Source organism: Periophthalmus magnuspinnatus, chromosome 14, assembly GCF_009829125.3.
Source record: "Periophthalmus magnuspinnatus isolate fPerMag1 chromosome 14, fPerMag1.2.pri, whole genome shotgun sequence".
NCBI lineage: Eukaryota > Metazoa > Chordata > Actinopteri > Gobiiformes > Gobiidae > Periophthalmus > Periophthalmus magnuspinnatus.
This window is the reverse complement of record NC_047139.1, coordinates 24,138,359-24,159,604: the sequence shown is the minus strand read 5'-3', so window position 1 is coordinate 24,159,604 and position 21,246 is coordinate 24,138,359. Positions and strand designations below refer to the sequence as shown.

General features: G+C 43.0%; 1 protein-coding gene across 1 annotated transcript; it reads right to left on the bottom strand.

Annotated features, from left to right (window-relative positions):
• Positions 1-651: 651 nt before the first annotated feature.
• On the bottom strand, positions 652-20,073 carry mtmr4 (myotubularin related protein 4). Its single transcript, XM_033977864.2, is given in 19 exon segments — positions 652-2,098; positions 2,339-2,427; positions 2,496-2,606; positions 2,698-3,919; positions 4,233-4,387; positions 4,891-5,061; positions 5,511-5,696; positions 6,440-6,482; positions 6,484-6,633; positions 6,946-7,057; positions 7,207-7,332; positions 7,432-7,631; positions 7,818-7,931; positions 8,481-8,577; positions 8,661-8,827; positions 11,295-11,377; positions 12,259-12,375; positions 15,888-15,977; positions 19,959-20,073. Coding segments are annotated over 19 exon segments (3,456 nt in total). The 5' UTR covers positions 20,004-20,073; the 3' UTR covers positions 652-1,920.
• Between the last annotated feature and the right edge of the window lie 1,173 nt (positions 20,074-21,246).

Here is a 21,246-nt window from a genome sequence, read left to right as displayed (position 1 = left end):
GAATGACAGTTGGCCTATGCCTAATGAAGGGACAGTGCAAAAGTCCCACATCTCCGATTGCTGTCTAAATGCTTATTTTTTGTATTTCTGGTTAGATTTTTTACATATAGACATAATGCAAAATAGGTCATGATAAATATGTAAATCCTCACATGTCTTTTCAAAAAGGAGCAGAGTTGTTAAAATTCACACTGTGAGTGGGAACAACACCATCATGTTCTTAAAACTGCAAAGCTGCATTTCCCAGTCTTAAGCTTGGAGCGGAGAGCTAATTTTAACAGATGCAAATGAGTTTCACTCCAGACCTCTAAAAAACAAAGGAAACTGCGCACGGCAGCTGTAAAAGAGAAAAAACACATCACTTAACGCGAAAACGTATTATGCAAACAGTCTAGGTTTAACGCGTGGTAAACGTGACAGTGGCGCACATACTGGAAAGAGCGCCATTACAACTGCACGAGCCCCACCTAGTGGACCGATATGGAAAAGTCACTTAAGTGCAAATTTCAATGACCAGTGAAGGGATCGTTTTGCACTTAAAGAAACTTTTTCAGTGCTTTTTTTCTATTCCATGTGTTTTATATTTGTGTAGACACATACCATTAGCATACATATAAACCGTCTGTCTGCACGCACATACAAAGACAAGTGTTCAGATCATAATATAATCTTTAATTTTAACCCATGGGATTCAGTTTCAACAGTGCAATTCTTTACAACAAGTAAGTGACAAGCTTTAGGCAGCACTACAAATGAGAGAACTATGTTACATCTTGTTTCTCTTCAACATTGAGACTTGTGTCAATATGAACTAATATGTTAATCACACATTTTAATTGTTAATCTTTAATTGGTTTGTGTTTTCGCAGCTTGATTAGAACTAAGGTGCCCAATTAGAAAAAAAACACTGCTATCTTTGTAAAACAAAGACTTAAAGAGACAAAACATCTGACAAAATATGGCACAATTGTCTCAACCAGTAGACACAAACATTTAAAGAGAAGCTCCTCAACAAAAATCTGAGCAGCCTTCAGAGTGAACTGCCAAGCCAGGCCTCAGTCAGGTGATCACCAAAGTTCAAAATAAGCAATAGGGCAGTGGGTCATAATCTACCAAAGACCCTCTTTATGTCCAAATGACCTTCAAGTCGGACAGTCTGTGTGTTTTCATCCATCAATCCCCAGACACACAACGTGATGCAGCACAGATAAACCAGTCCCTACAAACTGCCCTTTACCATTAAATGTTGCACCTTTGCTTAACAGGAAAAGCATTGAGAGACAGGACCACATTGACTGCATACACATAATGTTGAAAACACATTGTAGCAATGAACAAATAACCCATCAAAATGCACAATAACATCCAGTTAACCCATGACATTTTACATTCAGGCTTCCAGAAAAAAGGAAAAAATGGACAAGTAAACAGCAATTTCTCCCTTCTGCTCAAGTTTGGTCTCAAATTCGCTCAAACACAGTATGTTGTAGTGCACAAAATAAGAATACAAAAAATTATATTTTTTAAATATTGTAGCAGCAACTCTTATTTAAACCACACAACCCGTTTTTGGTTGGAGGCTTTGGAGTTCACAACAACAGATTGTCCTCGAGTGTAAAACTGTATCTCAGCTGGACGAAGATGGTTCAAATGTCACCCTCACAGCAACACACTGGAGCTCTCCAGGCCCAAACTGTCTTCTACACAGAGTTTTTCGTTGGAGAAACTCTCGCTGCTAGCATCATAGCATCATTCTGTGTCCCTCAGTTCATACACTTCTCTGTTCAGTCTCATAGTGCATCTTCAGTACGGAGGCCCTTTGTCTCTGCACAGTAAAATCCACAGCCACAGCCAGGGCTGAGTGGCGGTGGAGCGGTCCCATGGACACCAGAGGAAGTCACACTCTAGAGGAGCAGTCTCTCAGCTGGAGGCGGTGGCGATGGCCTTCTTGAGCTGTTGGCTGCGGATGTCACGGGTCCGACACTCCAGCAGGTGGTCATGGCATAGGTTACACACCAGGACTGGGTCATACAACTGCTGATCAGGAATAGGCAGTTTCAGGTGGCAACAGTCCTTACAAAACACATTTCCACAGTTCCTGTGGAACAAGAGCACAAAATGTAAAATAATTATATTTTTGAACGTTTTTGTTATACATTTGTACATACTGTATAATTTGCACAATGGTCTTAAACACTGAGGTTAAGCCCAGTTTAGAGTTTGTCCATTTTGCAATACAATTATGTTTAGGCATTCAAACAACAAGTACATGTTAATTTATTTTATATATATAAAAATTATGGAATCAATTAGAAAAAGAAAAGTGCAGAAAGAGCACCTGCAGTGGTGACGTCTCTTGGCTATCCAGAACTCACAGTCACAGTTGAAACAATGAGAGGCCATGTGGTCAGGCACCCACCGAGTGACCTACGCAGACGGACATGAGTGAGGACAGTGCAGCAGAGACAAGAACAAAGCAGAAAATGACCTCTGACCTCTGTGTCCTTGGGCTCCACTCGGTCCCAGCTCCCCTCAGACAGGCGGTCCTCACTGTGGCTGGACAGAGAGTCGTCCTCATTACTATTGTCAGACTCACGGAGACAAGTCTGTAAACACAAGTATAACAAACATTCAGAGGAGAAAAAAACAGTAATTAAAAGCAAACAGCTCAAAGCAGTGGACACAGCAATGACTCACAATATCGTCCTCATAGTCGATGTCTGGTTCAGAGGGAGGGCTGCCATACTGTTTACTTTCCAGCCTCATCTGCAGCTGTCGCACCTGCTGCCGCAGCACCTCTACCTCCTGTTTGTACCCCGCCTCGATCTGCCTCAGCCTCTGCTGCACTGCATCCACAGCAACAGGCAGGCCATCATCGTCCAGGTACGCGGGGGTCTGAGATGGAGAGGGCGAGCAGGATGGAGAGCTGTAGAAGGGGAGCGCTGCAAGGGAGAAGGAGGCCAAGTTCACCTCTCTCCTGCAGCTCTGTACAGCGTTTGCCACAGCCGCAGAGCGCAGCAGGTTACTGGCAACACGACGGCTCTGAAACGCCCCGGGCTGCAGAGAGCGACTGATGGAGGAGTGACCCGCACAGGCCGACTGGACAAAGCCCTGAACACTGTCCCAGTGAGACTCCAGCAGAGACAGGTCAGAGAGCACAGGGGCGGCCCTGCCCTGAACTACATCTGTTCTTATGTCGGGCTTTGCCTCAGTCCCTGGGTTACTTAGGTGATTAAGGTGGGGGTCTGTGGAGTGAGGAGGTTCCCCCTCGTCGGTCAGTGTTTCTGTGGAGTCCTCCATTGGAAGAAGTGGAGTGAGCTGCTTTAAAACGAGCAGAGCTGCAGACTCTGAAGGGGCTCTGTGGGGCTCAGCGTGACCATTGGTGTGGCTGTTGGGCACTGGTAAGGGTGTATCGGTTGTGACCACTGACGGGTGTCTATCAGCTGTGTGTGGTTCACTTTTGCAGGGTAGAGGTAAACATGGCTCAGTCTGGTGATGAGGGGACATAGTGGTGTGCTCAGTCCTACAGGAAACAGTGCCCTCTGCTGGTATCTCACAGAGTGGTGGGTCAGTGTCATGTTTGGCTTGCTGGGGGACTGGAGTGGGACAATGAGAGTGTGCGATGCTGTTCATAATAGGAGCAGGAGGGAGAGGAGCACAGGGCAGAGGCTGTGTGGTGAGGCAGGGCTCAGGGGGCCCTTCCTCTGGAGAGGCAGCAGAGCTGGGCAGGTACGCCTCCTCCTCCCCATTGGCCAGACCACTGTCAGGTGTGGTGGTGTCAGAAGCCCCTCCGATGGCAGAGGAGGACTCCAGAACAGGGCAATGCTTATTGAGGTTGGGATCACTGGAAGTACGGGTAAGAGGTGCTCCATTCTCAAAGGCAGACACCAAGTTGTCCATTGAGCGGGTCTTTGGAAGCCTATGTTAAACAGAAGATAAAAATTTGATGTTACTAATGTAAAGACTGATTCCCAACACTTCTTCAGGCCTATCCATTTGTTTTGTGTTTACAAAAGAGACAAAGGAGGTATCCAATTATCTTTTGTTGGCTTGTTTTACACATTTCCTCATTTTGATGCAATATGTCTGAGTCATAAAACCTCTTTTTGGACAGGGGTAAGAATTAGGAGTAAGAGGTAGGGGTACAAATGAGAATTTGTGTTGGGCCTGAATGTTGAAGAAAAAGTAATTCCTCATTTGGACCACTAGATGGCAGTCCGATTCAAAAATACCTGTCCAGAGAACGAGAGGTGAGCTCCTCTCCGTTCACATTAGGGGAGAGGTAGAGCTCCATGGCGTCGTCCACAGCCGTGCAGGGGGAGGAGGTGGGCAGGTACACAGCTGTCCACAGTGTCAGGGCCCGAGTGTGGCAGACAGGCTGTAGCACCTGCACACAACACACAATACAAGGACAGGCACAAGGTCAGAGCCAGACACCTCACCAGCGGTTTAGAATGGCGGCGACTGATGATGACATCTTTGTTGATGACATCTTTGTGGGGAGGGTATACAGAATTTGTATTCTTTATTTTAAATGTGGTAATCATGGCCTATCTGTGTCCCCAGATACGAGGTAATTTGGGGTTTTGCCTCTGGAGGATTATCCAACCCATGAGTTTTAACATTCATTAAACAGTGCTAGTGCAGCTTCTGCAGCCCAGTGAGTGAAATCTGTAGGTTCTGAGTTTTGAACTTGCATGTGTCCTCTATCTGCAGGTAAAAGGTACTAGTAACCCAGGATCAGTTGTGATCGTATGTAGCTACTTTAAAAAAAAAAAAAAACTGCTGAAAGTGTAGTCTAAATAGGCTCCCTTTAATAAAAACAGCTACAGAATGAGGCATATTGTGTTACTTCAAATGTTAAGTGTTGGTGTGAGTGAAATTACCTACCATATCATGACAAGGGATATACAGGAAGTTTTGGAAGTTCTTGTTTCCTGATCGCAGCAGAGACCAAACAGAACATGTACGTTTGTACATGTTCTTTGCTTCTCTTTCTCGAGCATTGTTGCACAGAAATGTCCCATACAGACAAGAATAAGTGTGCTGCACCAACTTGACCTGAGGACAGATTAGAAGGAAAGTGTAAGTAAAACACTGCACAATATATTGCAATTCAATCAAAATTGCAATTTGAGGTGCATTAAATCAATATTTATCAGCAAAGATCAAAATGAAAGGCTTTTTATACAAAAATCTTCTTATACCTGTAGTTTAACCCTCTACAAACATGTTTGGAAATGTATGTAAATCTTGTATTAGTTTATCAGTGCTTATTTCAGTCTTTTCTCAAATGTTGGAGTTGTTTACAATGTGCACTGATAAGAATCTTACTTTTTAAAACATAAATTACGAATCTAATTGTAATTGCAATACTTGCCAGAAAAATCACCATTCGTTTTTTTTCTTTTCCAAAATAATGCAGCCCTACTAGTTGTGTGATTTTATGAATGCATAAAATCTAAAACCTAAACCATGTACTGTGCTCTTAAAGCAGGCAGGACACCTACTAGGAAGGCCTCGTTGAACTCGAACAGACAGGGGAACTGTTTGAGCAGCTGGTGCACACAGTCAAGCCACTGCAAGAAGACAGGACACTGCTCGCTCACGTCGTCTGCGTTCTCCTGATGACCACAGCGATCCCCGAATTTATGCCCAAAGTCCAACCACTCTGTCTCCACAAGCACCTGAAACCCCTATAAAAATAACAGCTCATTAAAGAAGATTATTATTATACTTTTTCAGGTGTTTAGTATGAAACTATAAACATACAGATTATTATTTTACACTCATGAGCTGCAATGAATAAACATCAGAATGAAACACTTAAGTACTTAGTTTGCATCTGTAATAAGTCAGAAGTTATTAATTCAACCTTTTAAATCTTAAATCTTATTGATTTAAAAAATAATAATAATAATAAAATAAAAATTACCAGTACTGCAAAGAAAACATATATATATGACCCCAAAATATATTGTTCCAGCTTTCATATATTGAACGATTAGTCGATATAGTAATTATCATGAAAGGCGTAATTATAAACCATAATATTGGTCTAAAATGGCTTCAAAGAAAAGTGTTTTGACTTCCTGCTCAAAACTACAGACATAATGGCATTTCCCCATTACAAGCAGCAGATTTTAATTTACTCAAGTTTTTACAGTTGAAAAATGGCTACTTGACATTTTCGATCCCTACATGTAAGGCTCGGAGTTTTTTTTAAATAAGTGCAAGTACAAAGATAAGTGGGCGAGGATAGGGGGTAGGTGAAAAAATGCAATTTCCTGAACACCAAAGCCTTGAATGAGAGACAATATAGGATTACTCAAACAACCGTGGATCAAAATATAATTGAGTATGTTAATGATGAGGCACACCGTTATAATATTTCACAGGACCATAGTTGCATTCATAATTTTCATTTTAAAACTCCCACCTCTATTGTTCTGTAGTAGGGATCAAGCAGTATTTTGGCCATGCAACATCTGTGGCGTGCGGTCCCATCCATCTGAGCAGTGCACCAGGACAGGTCGGCCCTCCCGCTCCACCGCAGAACAGACCAGCGCTGCGGCTTTGAGCATCACAGAGAGGTGTTGCAGCCAACGTGTGCTCTCCAAAGCAGAAAGCCAGCTGCTCACGGGAAAAGTAATGTTAGAATGACTAGCTGCGCATATATGGCTGGTTGATATAACAATAAAAGCATCAAAATATTTTTTCTCATTAATAGATCAGAACTTTTGGTTCAATTTTATTTTGTTTTATTATAATCATTGCCATAAAAAAAGTCTTCATCCAAAGTCTAAACTCTGCTCCAAAAGAGGAAATTTGATTAATTGCACAGCGCTAAGTGCATGGCTGACTTGTGTATACTGTGCAACTTAACAGTGAGGTGAAGATAGAGGGAGAGATCCCCACAGAGAAAGGTCAAAAGGATCCACTTACTTTCCAGGGTCTGGGATCTGACTGCACACAGCCCTCAGTGCCTGGAAGCTGTTACGGATAGCATGAATGTTGGCCATTCCCATGAACATGACTTCACAGTTTGGATAGTACTCTGAAAACACAGCACAAGGTGAAATCTTTAAGAGGGAAGACTGTAATGTCAACGGGTCTAAAATAAATATTGTCTTGTTGCAAGTCTACACAATACAATAAAATAAATACATTTGTAGTATATTACATTAAAGGAATATCAACACCAACCTTCACACTCACAGCCTCCGCCTTTAGCTCTGTTGGCCACTGCAGCAGTATATGAGCGAGCATCTAGAATCAGCAGTTTATGTGGCACAACACTGTCCTCACAAGAACCTCCAGTCAGAGAGGAGTCTGGGGAAAATCACATAATCAAACATAATTGATATAAGTGCAGAGATGGGCATATTATCACAGAACAGTCATTACATGGTACGCAATGAGACAATTTACCAAAATCACTGTCTGAAGAGTCATGGGTGTCCCCCCGCGGTCTGCACCCAGTGGTGCTGCAGCTGACTTTGGCTCCAAAGTCCATCTGACAAGCCTTAGCGATGGACGTGACCAGGTACTCATCGTCTGTGTTCCTCCAGCCCCACCAGCTGATCTCAGGTTGGCTACAGCGCGCAATTACTGCCCCGTTTCTTTGATGCCTGTAATGTATTTAGCAGATTAGTGAGCACATTAGCAGGCCTGTCATGATAACACATTTAGAAAATATTATAATAAAAGATTTTATTTAAACCACTTTATGTCACTGACACAATAACACTAAAGCAGCCTCTGAACATGTCTAACAGGAGGCAGCTGGATATAGTCAGTAAAACAGTTAAACTGACCTGTAGACCACCACAGGGATCCTCTTCCAGGACCTGAAGGAGGCTACATTTTCAAGTTCTTTGTCTGTGATCCAGATTGGAACAAGAATCTTCTGGGGGTAACTGGAGCACAGCCTGCACAGAGCCACAACATGATCATGTGTAGAGTTTATTTTTATCCCATCCACAAACTACAAACACAAATGCTGTTTTTCAGGGTCACTACTGCCTGATGAGGTTTGAGTGGAACAGCTCCACACCATCTGTCTCCTCTGTTTATTATATTACACTTTTCTCAGAGCCACAGAGTGAAGGCACAGAGTGTCTGAGGGAAAGTGCTGAGTCATGGCCTCAGTGGCTGCAGTTTAATTAGCTGCTCGCCCTGTGTCTGTCTCGCTCAGCAGGACGCCTCCTGGGACTCACATGCACATGCTTTTGGAGCACTTTTCACAAACAGCAGACCAGAAACTACACAGAACAGAGTTTGAGCTACTGATAAAAACATGTAAATTGGGAAAAAGAAAGCCATCATGCAAGCTAAGCTGTAAAAACACTTTTTTTCTTTCATTCTGGGCAAATAACATTCTTGTGATGCTGAATCACTAATCCCATGTTCAATTTTAATTGACCACAATGAAACACAATGTCCACATTCATGCCATTTGTAATAAAAGTATAACTTACTTGTAATTACAATTGATGTCTGACACTCTCCAGACATTCTGTGTGTCAAAGCCCATCCTCCTGACCTCCATGTCCATTCTGTGGCGCACATGATCCCCTGCACATCAAACACACATATTAAAGTCATGTGCTCACATCTGCAGCACAGTAAACGGTGAACTGTTAGTATCTTTTGTGCACCTGGGCGACACAGGTGAAGATGCTGGTCCTCATCGTCAGCACTTCCTCCCAGACACCAGGCATGAAAGGCCAAAGCGAACAGGTCCTCCAGGCGGGATGGGTGGGCAATTGCCCGGTTCAGACGCTTGACCCACTCCTGGCACTGCTTGAATGTCGCAAAGTGGCATCTAAAAGATAAGTTATAGTTATATTTAAAAAAAGAATACATAGACAACTTACTAAATAACTATCTTATTACTAATCTATTCAGCTGAACAACCAATACAAGACCATTGAAAAGGAGCTCAATAGTGACCACCACCCCCCCACAAGTTCCAGAAGTCAATTTTGCGTTAATTTTCCTCATAGACTTAAAAAAAAAACAACCAAAAAAAACAACATTAACCTCCTAAGACTCGAGCTCTTGCATGACATGCTTTATTAATTTCTCTTTGTTATTTAGGTTGATTGAGACCTGATGAGTGTAAAAACAAAGAATTATCTTTTTACATTATGTAGCTTCTGAGAAAAGTGATGTAAAACAAATGTCCTCATATGTGGACATTTTAATCACTTTGATAAAACATTTGAATAATGATTTGCAAAAACTATTAAGACCCTGAACACAGCAACATTTGTCCTGAATGTAAAAACAAAATGAGAAACAAAAACTGTGCCTCTTGGAACAATGTGTCTCATGTGAAGAGCTGCCAACAGGTGCAGGAAGACATATGCCTGAAGACATATGCCTTTACAAACATCCATCCATCCATCCATCCATTTTCTTCCACTTATCCGGAGCCGGGTCGCAGGGGCAGCAGTCTAAGCAGGGACTTCCAAACTTCCCTCACCCCAGACACGTCCTCCAGCTCCTCCGGTGGGATCCCAAGGTGTTCCCAGGCCAGCCGAGAGACATAGTCCCTCCTGGGTCTTCCCCGGGGCCTCCTCCCGGTGGGACATGCCCAGAACACCTCCCTAGGGAGGCGTCCAGGAGGCATCCTGAGCAGATGCCCGAGCCACCTCAACTGGCTCCTCTCAACGTGTAGGAGCAGCAGCTCTACTCCGAGCTCCTCCCGTGTGACCGAGCTCCTCACCCTATCCCTAAGGGTGCGCCCGGCCACTCTGCGGAGGAAGCCCATTTTGGCCGCTTGTATCCGTGATCTTGTCCTTTCGGTCATTACCCAGAGCTCATGACCATAGGTGAGGGTAGGAACGTAGATTGACCGGTAAATCGAGAGCTTCGCCTTCCGGCTCAGCTCCTTCTTAACCACAACGGACCGATACAGCGACCGCATCACTGCAGACGCTGCACCGATCCGCCTGTCAATCTCACGCTCCATCCTTCCCTCACTCGTGAACAAGACCCCGAGATACTTGAACTCCTCCACTTGGGGCAGAGACTCACCACCCACCCGGAGAGAGCAAACCACCTTTTTCCGGTCGAGAACCATGGCCTCGGATTTGGAGGAGCTGATTATCATCCCAACCACTTCACACTCGGCTGCAAACCGCCCCAGTGCCTGCTGCAGGTCCTGGCTCGATGAAGCCATCAGGACAACATCATCCGCAAACAGCAGAGATGAAATCCTGTGGTTCCCAAACCAAGCCCCCTCCGGCCCCTGGCTGCGCCTAGAAATTCTGTCCATAAATATAATGAACAGAACCGGTGACAAAGGGCAGCCCTGGTGGAGTCCAACATGCACCGGGAACAGGTCTGACTTACTGCCGGCAATGCGAACACAGCTCCTGCTCCGGTCATACAGGGACCGGACAGCCCTTAGCAAAAGGTCCCGAACCCCATACTCCCAGAGTACCCCTAAAGGACACCACGAGGGACACGGTCGAATGCCCTTCTCCAAATCCACAAAAACACATGTGGACTGGTTGGGCAAACTCCCCATGAACCCTCGAGGACCCGATGGAGGAGTATAGAGCTGGTCCAGTGTTCACGACCAGGACGGAAAACCACACTGCCTCCTCCTGAATCCGAGGTTCGACCATCGGTCGGATTCTCCTCTCCAGTACCCTGGAGTAGACCCTTACCGGGAAGGCTGAGGAGTGTGATTCCCCTGTAATTGGAACACACCCTCCGGTCCCCCTTCTTATACAGAGGGACCACCACCCGCCTTTCACAGGCACTGTCCCGACCGCCACGCGATGTTACAGAGACGTGTCAGCCAAGACAGTCCCACAACATCCAGAGACTTGAGGTACTCGGGACGGATCTCGTCCACCCCCGGAGCCTTGCCACCGAGGAGCTTGCCAACCACCTCAGTGACTTCAGCCAGGGTGATGGACGAGTCCGCCTCCGGGTCCCCAGTCTCTGCTTCCTCCTCGGAAGACATGACGGGGACCTTTAGGCCTTTACAACAAAAAAATAAAAATATTCTGAGCATTCTAAACTCTTAAATATTCAAAACTGAACATTTTTGCATTGAGTGCTATTCTTGTATGCTGTTATTATCTTCTAAAAATTTTGCATTGTGGCCTAGACAACCCAAAATGTGTTGTCCACATATGTGGACGCCAGGTCCTAGGAGGTTAAAACTTTAAAAGTGGCAACTAATGAGTCATTTTTATCATGGGAAAAATTAATGGGAAGTGAGTGGGACTAATTGGGCTCCTTATTCTGCATTAAATAATTAAATATCTTACCTGACAATTTTGGAGTCTTTGCAGATAATGTGAAGCTGGAACATGTCTCTGCTCTCCACACTCTCTATGAGTCTGAGAGGTACCTGTAGGGGGAGACACAGAGCACAATATGAGTATAGGAGTGCACTTTTATTTTTTTATTTTTGACCACATCACACAGAGCTTTTAAGCATACAGAATAAGTTCCCACAATGCTTTGAAAAATGGTTTTAAGCAGGACGGGTGATGCAATTAACTGAACTGAAACAAGGCACTTTTGATTTGTGGTGTTTTTTGATAAGATACTCACAGAGAACTTATTGTCCACACCTGGGTAGCTCTAATACAAAGTGACACCATGGAACAGACAGAAGGGGATAGGAAAGAGGACGAGACAGGAGGAAATGGAAAGAAATTAAAGCAAAATGTGTAAATAAAAGTGTTAAAAATATTGTGTAAAAATAGAGGGTAAATGAGTGAATCACATAATGAGAGGGGTACGTGCGACAGGTTCAATGAAAAATATGAAGGAAAAGACAAACAAGTAAAGGAGCAAAGGTTGAGAAAACAGTTTCATGTTTGGAAAGGGGGGGGGGGGGTCGTGGAGGAGCAGGTCAGAAGCATTCCACAAAATTGCCCAGGTCAAGGCAGGACACAGACAGGAACAAACAAGTACACTATTAGAGAAAACTGCACAAGCCTAGATAAGTCCAAGTCTTATTGATGAACGTCTGAAGTCATTTCAGCTGAATTTCTGTAGAAGAGTCCTGTAAAGATTGTGTAACTTTGTAAAGAGTGAGACTTCTCCCAGCTTTGGATGAAAACAAGTAACCTGTGTGTTAGTAAGGCCTGACGTCATAGAGGGGTCGCTGCTCTGCAGTGTCAATGTTACTCTGCAAGTGGAGCCTCTATGCCACTAATAAATTATGTATTTTATATATATAATATGTTATAAATAATATATGCTTCTATGAGGGACACTTACATTGATGACAGAATCCTTAAACTTGATGTGCAACCTGTAGTTAGACATGGCAATGATGGCTTCATCGGCACGGCCAAGAAACTCCACTCCCTCCCCCTGGAGAACTGAGAATGGCACCTGTGGGGACACACAGAAAGACTTGTCTCTGGACTGCACAAAACACAAGTTAAAGGTACACTATATAACTTTTCTGGCAAAGGGTCTATCATGTTAAGCAATAACATTCAAATGTAAAGTGCATTTTATATTATATATAAAAACACAACAATAATAATAACAACAGTAACAACAGTAATAATAATAATAATAATAACTCTTTTATGAATGGAGGCATTAAGAAGAAACAGTTTTGAAGCCAAATCCCATAATGATTGTGGACCACAATAGTGGAGCTATGAGAACAAGGACGACACAGTCTGAGTGTTTACATGTGTAGTGGCCCAATTAGACTGGAGTAGTTTTACAGAGGGCTCTTTGTGAGTGCAGAGGCTGTGGCATGGCCCAAAAGAGCAGCGACTTGGTATGGTCCCAAACTTTCTGCATCAGGACTGAGGGATTCAGATTTTAAAACAGCAAGAGCGGGAGCATGCATGAGGAGCACAAAATCACTAGCACTAGATTTGTAAATTATTGGAGCAGTTCTCTAATTGGGGGCTTTTTTCTCTATGTGAGGTTGTGATTTGTGAGAGTTGCTTAGTAACAGCTGTGTGCATGACCTCATGTTAGCATCCATTGCTGAGTCACGCAGGGAGGACCCAGTGAGGCATTATACAGGTCATGCAGCAGGCCAGATGGGGATTATTGGTTAGATGTCATAAAATCCACCTCAAGCGTTATAGCACAGAAAAACAAAGCTCTTGACCAGAAAATAGATGTTAGTGGGCAAAAAAAAAAAACATCTGAAAAATAAAAGTGATGTACAGAGCTTTACAGAAGAGGAACGTTGTGCTGATCTAAGCAGGAACTCAATGTGTCAAAGATCAATTGTTTTATGGTATCATTTATCATTGGGGCTGTTGCAGCTGATCTGTGACAGTGTGGTAGAACAAGATGGACAACAGAGCTGCATGATTTGAGAAAATTATCCAATTGTAAGTTTCCGACAAGCATTCTGATTGTGATTAGAGTTGTGATTTATTTGAATAGACTTCTGTTCAAATTTTTAATGGGGGTCAGAAAAATTGACAAAAAGATTGAAAACATGACTTAAACTACAAAATATATGAATCACATTTCAGAACATGTTAGTCTTATTCTGCATAAAAACTTCTGTTTACAGAGGAAATTACTGAACTTCAAAATTTGCACTGCCACCTTTGCGACTCATCTTGCAGCCCTAATGTGCAAAGAGGGAGAGTAAACCTAACCTATGAAAGCACATTGTGCACACCGTTAGTCGCATTTCATCCATAGTATAAATGTTGTTACATAAAATATCTGGGGACAAAACATATTTCAAAAGTATTACTTTCCAATGTATTATGACTGTAGAAAGCGGATTCAAAGTATGTTCATCAATCAAAACAAGGAGGCTCACAAATGCACTTTTCTTACTGTTGCACTTTGATTATTTTTTAGCCTATTTTTACATTGAGGGCTTCTATAAACTTAGATTATTACAGTAAAGGGAAGCATCTATGATAGAATTATTGTAATTTAATTTCCAGGTGCTCTGTAGGGCTACAATAGTAATTACAATAGAGTCACAATCTTAATATTTGTCAGGAAAAACACAATTAGATATTTCCCTCTGGGACAATGAAGTATATCTGATTTGAAAAAAAGTCAATGGATTCAGCTGCACAATCTGCTGCTGAGGGAAGTCTAGTTAACAAGCTTCAGACACTGGCAGCTGCAGTAAATGTGCTCTGATCCAAAAGTAGATCATGAGTCACCAGCTCCAACGAGAAAGCACAACTACAACTCCTGTGTCACGTTTCAGCTCCACAAATGAGTGGAACACAAGACTACAGAGAGAAGAGAGAGAGCGAGAGAGACAGAGAGACTGAGAGAGACTGAGAGAGAGAGAGAGAGAGAGAGAGACAGAGAGCAAGACAGAGAGAGACAGAAAGACAGAGAGAAAGAGAGAGACAGAGAGAGTGAGACAGAGAGAGAGAGACAGAGACAGAGAGAGATAAAGAGGGAAGCGGAGCAAAAGAGAAAGAAGCAAAGAGAGCAAGAGAAAGTGAAAAGTGGAGAAGGAAGCGGAGCGAGTGAGAGAAAGAAGCAGAATGAGTGAAAGAAGTGGAGAGTAAGTGAAAGAAGCAGAGAGAAAGAGAAAGAAGCAGAGAGGGAGAAAGGAGCGGAGAGAGAGAAAGAAGCAGACAGAAAAAAAAGCAGGGAGAGAGAAAGAAGCGGAGAGAGAAAAAGGAGCGGAGAGATAGAAAGAAGCAGAGAGAGAAAATGCAGGGGAGAGAGAGAAAGAGCGAGAGGGTGAGGGAGGGGTATGAGACTTGAGTCGTGACTTCCGCTTGGAGCCGCTGCCTGTGAGGACTTGCACGTGTTCACACATTCACTACAGTGTGCAGTGAAACGGGCCCAGTGAAGTGGTACAGAGGAGTAAAAGCACTAGTGATAATGACTGTGGAAAAGCTTGTCATTTATGCAAGAGCTGCTTTAAGACGTGACCCGACACTGAACCTACCAGCTCTCAATAACAGTTGGGGGGGATATTGACAAAATTAATACCTTTTTTTTTTTCGTTATTTCAATAACAATATTCAGACTATATTCAACTATGCATCAGGAATGTTTTTAAAAAAATGAATGTGTTAAAATATGCCTGTAAATGTGGTTCAAGTATTGCACCAAACATGGATGGACCATAAAATAACCACAAAAGTGCAGACGCATCAGGTAATTACATTTTTTATTTGCTCTTTTCTTAGTAGTTTTATAATAGTTTAGGCAATATACTCGATTTAATTTAGCAAATCTGCAGAATAACCTCAATTCCATTTTTCGATACATTGCTCATCGCTAGAATGAAAATGCCACCTTTTAGGTTAGGTTCCATTTAGATAAGAATTTGTTTATGGAAACACATTTTTAAACTCTTGTGCTTATTGTGGATTAGGTTAGGTTAATGTTTTATTACTGAATAGTTTTGGTATTGAAGGATCATTAATTTAAACTCAACTCAATAGCTTGTTCCAAGTATTTGTATTTGTTGTTAATCAATCAAATGCAATCAATTATAAATCAAATGTGCCATAAACACTACCCATTGGAAAAGTAAAGCCTCCTTCCTGATAGTTAATGTGACCTTTGATAATAAGCCTTATCTAAACTGTTTGGAGTAATTCTGAATTCCTTCACCCACACATTCTGGGAACGGTTATCAGTTTTCTTATCATTTCCATTAGGATTGCTCTCTTACAAACCTACTTATAAACAGCTAGGAGGTTTAAATGCAGTCTGTCATGGTCCCTCAAGTGTTAGGCTGAAAAATGCTGACATGTGCAACTCTTGTGACAGAATGCAATATTTGCACAGTGACAGTTGGTACGCAGCAAAAAATATGTGCAACCAAAAAAATATGTTCACCCAAATTAATATGTCAAATGAGAATTCATGTCCAGCTTTCTAATAGATTGTCATGGGTCTAAATCATGAACATGGCTGCTCACCTGCAGGCTCTCATCCTCCTTGACCAGCTCCTTCTGGGGGAACAGGTCCTTGGCCTTGATGTACTCCAGGCTGGGAGGCCCCTCTTCACCCTGCACAAACAACATAAAAACAATCAGAATCTGCCAACAACTGTATATTTCACAGGTACTGCAAGAATCATGATGCTTAAATATTACCGCAACATTATGTCTTTGATCATACCCATGTGACCTTGTTCTATACATTGCAGTGACTAGCTACAGTTTGTTTAGTGCTTTTAAGTTTCTTGAGTATGTCTTTTGCTTAAACCCTGCTCCTGTCTGCACTCCCCTCTGGCAGGGGGTGAAGGCCGACACTCGACACTGGACCCTGGAGCCAGACTGTTGTAGATTATGTGCCTGGTCTGGTGTTAAACAAACAGTGATGCAGATTTTGACGCATGAGCTCAGATTTTCTGCCAAGAAAAAATATTTCAAAGGTCTTTTTAAAAAAAAAAAAAACTTCTGTAATGATGATATGCAGAGGGATATTGCATTCTGGGGCTGATTAAGGTAGTAAAACATTCTTATCAAGGACACACCTGTGGTGCATGGCCAAAAGAAATTAAAGGCTGCAATCAAATTGGTACCTATTCGTTTCAAGAAATAAACTGAATTGAAGCCTAGCTATTAGGTTAACCAGGCTCCTTTCCGTACCAGCACAGATCAAGATGACAAACTGCTAAATTAAGTTAAAACAATGTTTTTGGAGCCGTTATGATTTAAAATACTTCAAATGAATGGCAATTTTAAATGGAACTAAATAAATTCATCAATATTATTATATATTATTTCTCCTCTAGTCAGGTGGTCAGTTGGAAAACAGTACTGGCTCATTATCCTTTAGAGGCACAGTACATTGTCTGAAAAGGACACATTTTGGCCTCCTTCTTCGGCGAAGCCATGTATCCCATATCATGTCAAATTGCGCAACCTCTCCAAAAAGGTTCCTGCTATTGATTACAACAGCTCAGCCATGTAGCTATGTCCAGATGCACGTATAATGCTTACTATAGCACACTTATGTCAATACCGGGTTTATGTCCATGAGTAAATAGAAAAAAGAGCAGCAGGACCCTGTGGTCCATCTGTTTACAAACACTACACCTGCAATCACAGGTCCAGACTGTGATTAAGCCTGAGGATGAGCTCCCCCCACAGTGCAGTGAGCAGATGGAGACAGCCCCCTCAGAGCCATCTCTCACATCCACACACTCAGAAGACACTCAAACTGACATGAACAAAACTATAATGGATCACTTTTCTCAGGTAATCGCTCGTGTCTGGACAAACATAGTCCTTGAAATATCAAACTCTTATAAGACAGAAGAAGGTTGGAGGAGCTATAATCTCACTGAATCATAAATTATCTGCAGTGAGTGACAAGGAGGAGAGTGTCAGGACTGTGTCACAATGTGTGCCACAATGTGGGAAGACAAGTGCTTTAATATAAGTAAAGAACAACAGTTTGACCAAAAATGAAACATTCCTCACCATTATTAAGTAGAGCTTTTAGAATACCATTTAAACAGTAGGCCTGCATCCGGATGAGGGCTGCACAATATGAGAAAAAAATACCACATTCGATAACTATGTTTTGTATTTCAATACCAATACTGTGATATTCTAACAAAGCCTACTTTTTGGCAGAATAAGTTCAGTTAAATTAAAACAAAAAATGAGCATGCCTTCATTTATTTGTCAAAATATAAAAATAAAATTAAAACTTGAAACTAAACCAAGATCAGCCCAAAATGAGGAAAATCAGATTTTTTTTATGCATTGTACTTAAAAAACAAACAAACAAAAAAAACAACAGTACATTTCTGTAAAACTGAGAACTTACTGTTGTTAACCTTTGAACTTTACAGACTTCTCGTGAACAATGAGGCCATGCCAGATATACATTTTAGAGAATTGCAACAAAGCCATGGGTAAGAGCCGAGGCTGCCATACACAAGTTCATGCTGTTGCTGGGCAGTTTGATCCTGTGGACACTGCAGACCACAGCAGACATTTTAAAGACTTTACTTTGTGGACATGTGCCAGACTAATTTCAGGAAAAGCATTGATTACAGGCTCCTCAGTATAAAAGTGCATACATCCAATCACCGCGCAGCGCCTGTCCACTGCCCAAAGCTGGTTATGTAATGCACTATAGGTAGATCCTTGGCACTGGATGCACAGTTATCCTTCTTAATACAGGACATACAGGCTGCAGGGACACTGTACCTTATAGAGGAAAATCAAGCAACATAGTATAATGAATCATTAATGAAATCTATTCAGTATTTAAAACAGCTTCTTGAAACTAGTCTTATTATTAACAAATTATGTTGGTTCCACCTGTTAAAATGCAAATCTAAAACTGAATAACTTGCACAGACTTTGAAAGCACTTGTAAAAGATTGAGCACAGCTTGTTCCACCCGTGACACGTTTTGCCTCGTCACTGCTGCGAGCCTGTGCACCCACCCCCAGCTCGGTCGCCCAATCACAGCCTTGCATGCATGTACCCCAGAGGTGACAATGCTAACTATAACATCAGTACAGGCCATCAGCTGATTAGGCAAATGTGACAGTGCCATGTAAGATAAGAGCAGGTCTGGTTTCAATTCTAGTGTGTGAATGGAGGTACCAATGACAGAGGAACATTTGAAATCACGAGTGTCTGGTTGCCATGGACACAGTTTTTAGCATCACAGACTTCACAGTACAGCTCCAGCCAAAGCTTTTGGAAAACAGTCCTCTCACACACAGGATTATTTAACAAGTCTGACCAATATACAGTAGGAAAATGGATGTGATTGGAAAGACCAATTCGAAGGCGACACACAATCTCAATAATTAGAAGTTAACTGCAAATGTGTGGCAAGCACATTTATATAAAAAAGTATTAAAGAAAATACAGTATATCCAGGGAGATAGTAGATGCAGGTGAAGATTCAAGATGGTGGAAAGTGAATCATTCTCTTTGTCCTCCCTCTGTATAAATATTTTAGAGACCACCGCTTTGGTCAGCTTTGACACATGTAAGGCCTTAAGAGTTAAAAATAGTGTTAAATAAATATTTTTTGCAATTACAGAAAACAAGCTCAACCTCAACTTGTTGCCCCACGAGTTGTAGTCTTTGACACTTGTGCCCCATTAACATTATGCTCAGCACTTAAGGAGAATGAAAACAGAACACTGCTATAGAAGTGGATAGAACACAGCTCCACAGATTTTAGCTATATGTACACCCAATTTGTTTAGCTAGCACACATAATGGCAATCGAGTCATGGAAAAATCTAAGCCAATCGAGTTAGCCTGTTTATGGGCCCATTTGGTGCTGGCAATATTTGGCAGATGGGCATAAACAGGATTTATTGGACCAGTGGGTGAACATGTTTTTCCACAGTATGACAAGGCTCCAGACCATTTCACATGAGCAGAGTGTCAGAGCTGTCCAAGTCATGGAGGACATTCTACATTAGTCTGTGACGTAGGAAGTGCACAGGTAAACTACTGTTACTCCTGCTGTATCTGAACAGTCAGAGCAGGTAACAGTGAACTTCACTTTAAGAAGACAAACACATGTGTCTGAGTAAACTAAATGTGTCACAGTGAACTGATCATAATATCTAATATTTATGTGCATTTAAAAAAAATTAAAATAAAAATTTTAAAGCTTGTAGACAGTTTTGCAAAGAAATGCTGGCTATACATCAGCCACAAGGACTGTCAACACATGAATAAAGAGGATCCCCCACTAGAGTCTTTCTGCAGCGAGCGCTGATGCTCTGCACATGTTTGACTCTTAGGCCTCTGATCCTCATCAGCAGCTCCATGGCACAAAACAAGAGAAATGAGAGAGTAATAAGAGCAATTTATCTGAGCCCAGAGAACATATCCAGGTGGTTCCATTGCAGTTATATCTAGAGTCAACTCTGGTTACTTAATAACTGCAGCACTCAGCTGTGACAGCCAACACACCCTCTCCCTCCTCAGCAGCAGCTCCCTCCTCTGAATGGATGTACAAAACTAAGAGAGGAGGTAAAAGAGAGAACTTACAAAGCAGTTAAGCATAGAGCAGGATGCCCTCCCTGCACGACTCATGTCGAGGAGCGGCAGGGCTGTGTCACGGCGACACACAGCCTTCGGAGCAGTGCAGCACAAGCTAGCGGAGCCGGCATTACCATTCTTCCCCTGGCCCCTTCCTTTCCACCTCCTCTGCCCCCCTCTTCCTCCTCTGCTGTTCCTCCTCTTCCTCTGCTCCTATACTCCTCTTCCTCTGCACTGTTCCTCCCCCTCCTCTTGATCAGAGCTGGTCCACAGAGATCCTGCGCAGTCGCCTGGTCACATTCACACACTGCCTCTTAAAGCTCCATTGAAGAGGACAAAACACGTTGGTCTGAGCTGCTCCTGTTGCTTTTAAGTCCAGTTCAGAAAAGACCATGAATGTCCTTAGAACCAGGTGATGAGGAGCCAAGTGGAGCGGTAGAGAAGTGATAAAAACAGATGTGCTTGAGCTGTGGCAGATAAAGGAACAAGAGAAAGTGCCAGAGGAGAGCGCTGAGAGAAGAGGCTGAGGAGGGAGCAGCCTGATGCTTAGCTCCGCCCTCTGCGCGCGCATCCTCCTCCCGCGCCCATACTCACGTGCTCCTATCGCTCTCATCTCACCCTCCTCCTCCCCCTCCCCTCCCGTTCACCCTTCACCGACATCCCCTCATAAATATGCCTGTGCCCCAGCACCCAGGCGTTAAAGCACAGAGTGTTCTGCAGCATCCACAGACAGACACATAAGAGCAGGGCTGTTGTCATGAGTGGAGGGTGTGCGCACACACACAAATACATAGGACTATAATGGTAACACAGGTGAAGGAGCCACGCCACGTCTAGACTTTGGGCTTTCTTTGTCATCAGTGATTTAGTACAGGACACACGCAGAGGACAACACGGAGAAAGAGGTGAGAGGGGGGAAATGGAGAGGAGAGGGAGGAGAGATGGAGGGAGAAGAGAGGGAGGGGGAGGGGGAGGAGTGACACAGCATTCTCCAAACCTGCTCTGTCTCTGTGTTTCAAATGCAGCAGATTTGTATTGATGGAGATTCTGCAGCAGCTTCCTGTGCTTTACAAAGAGTCAAGGGCAAAGCCTCGCTCAGGGGGGACACACAGCCCCTCCCCCCTCACCTCTGTGTCCTCCTCATCAGAGTCGTGACACTCGCCTTCAGCTGCTGCCTGCATGAAGTCCACATTATGTAACACAGAGCCATGCGGTACACTGCAGCAGCATGGGAACAGGCTATGCAATTTGCTATTTAATATGCAAAACAGTGGAAAATAACATTACATAAGGCATT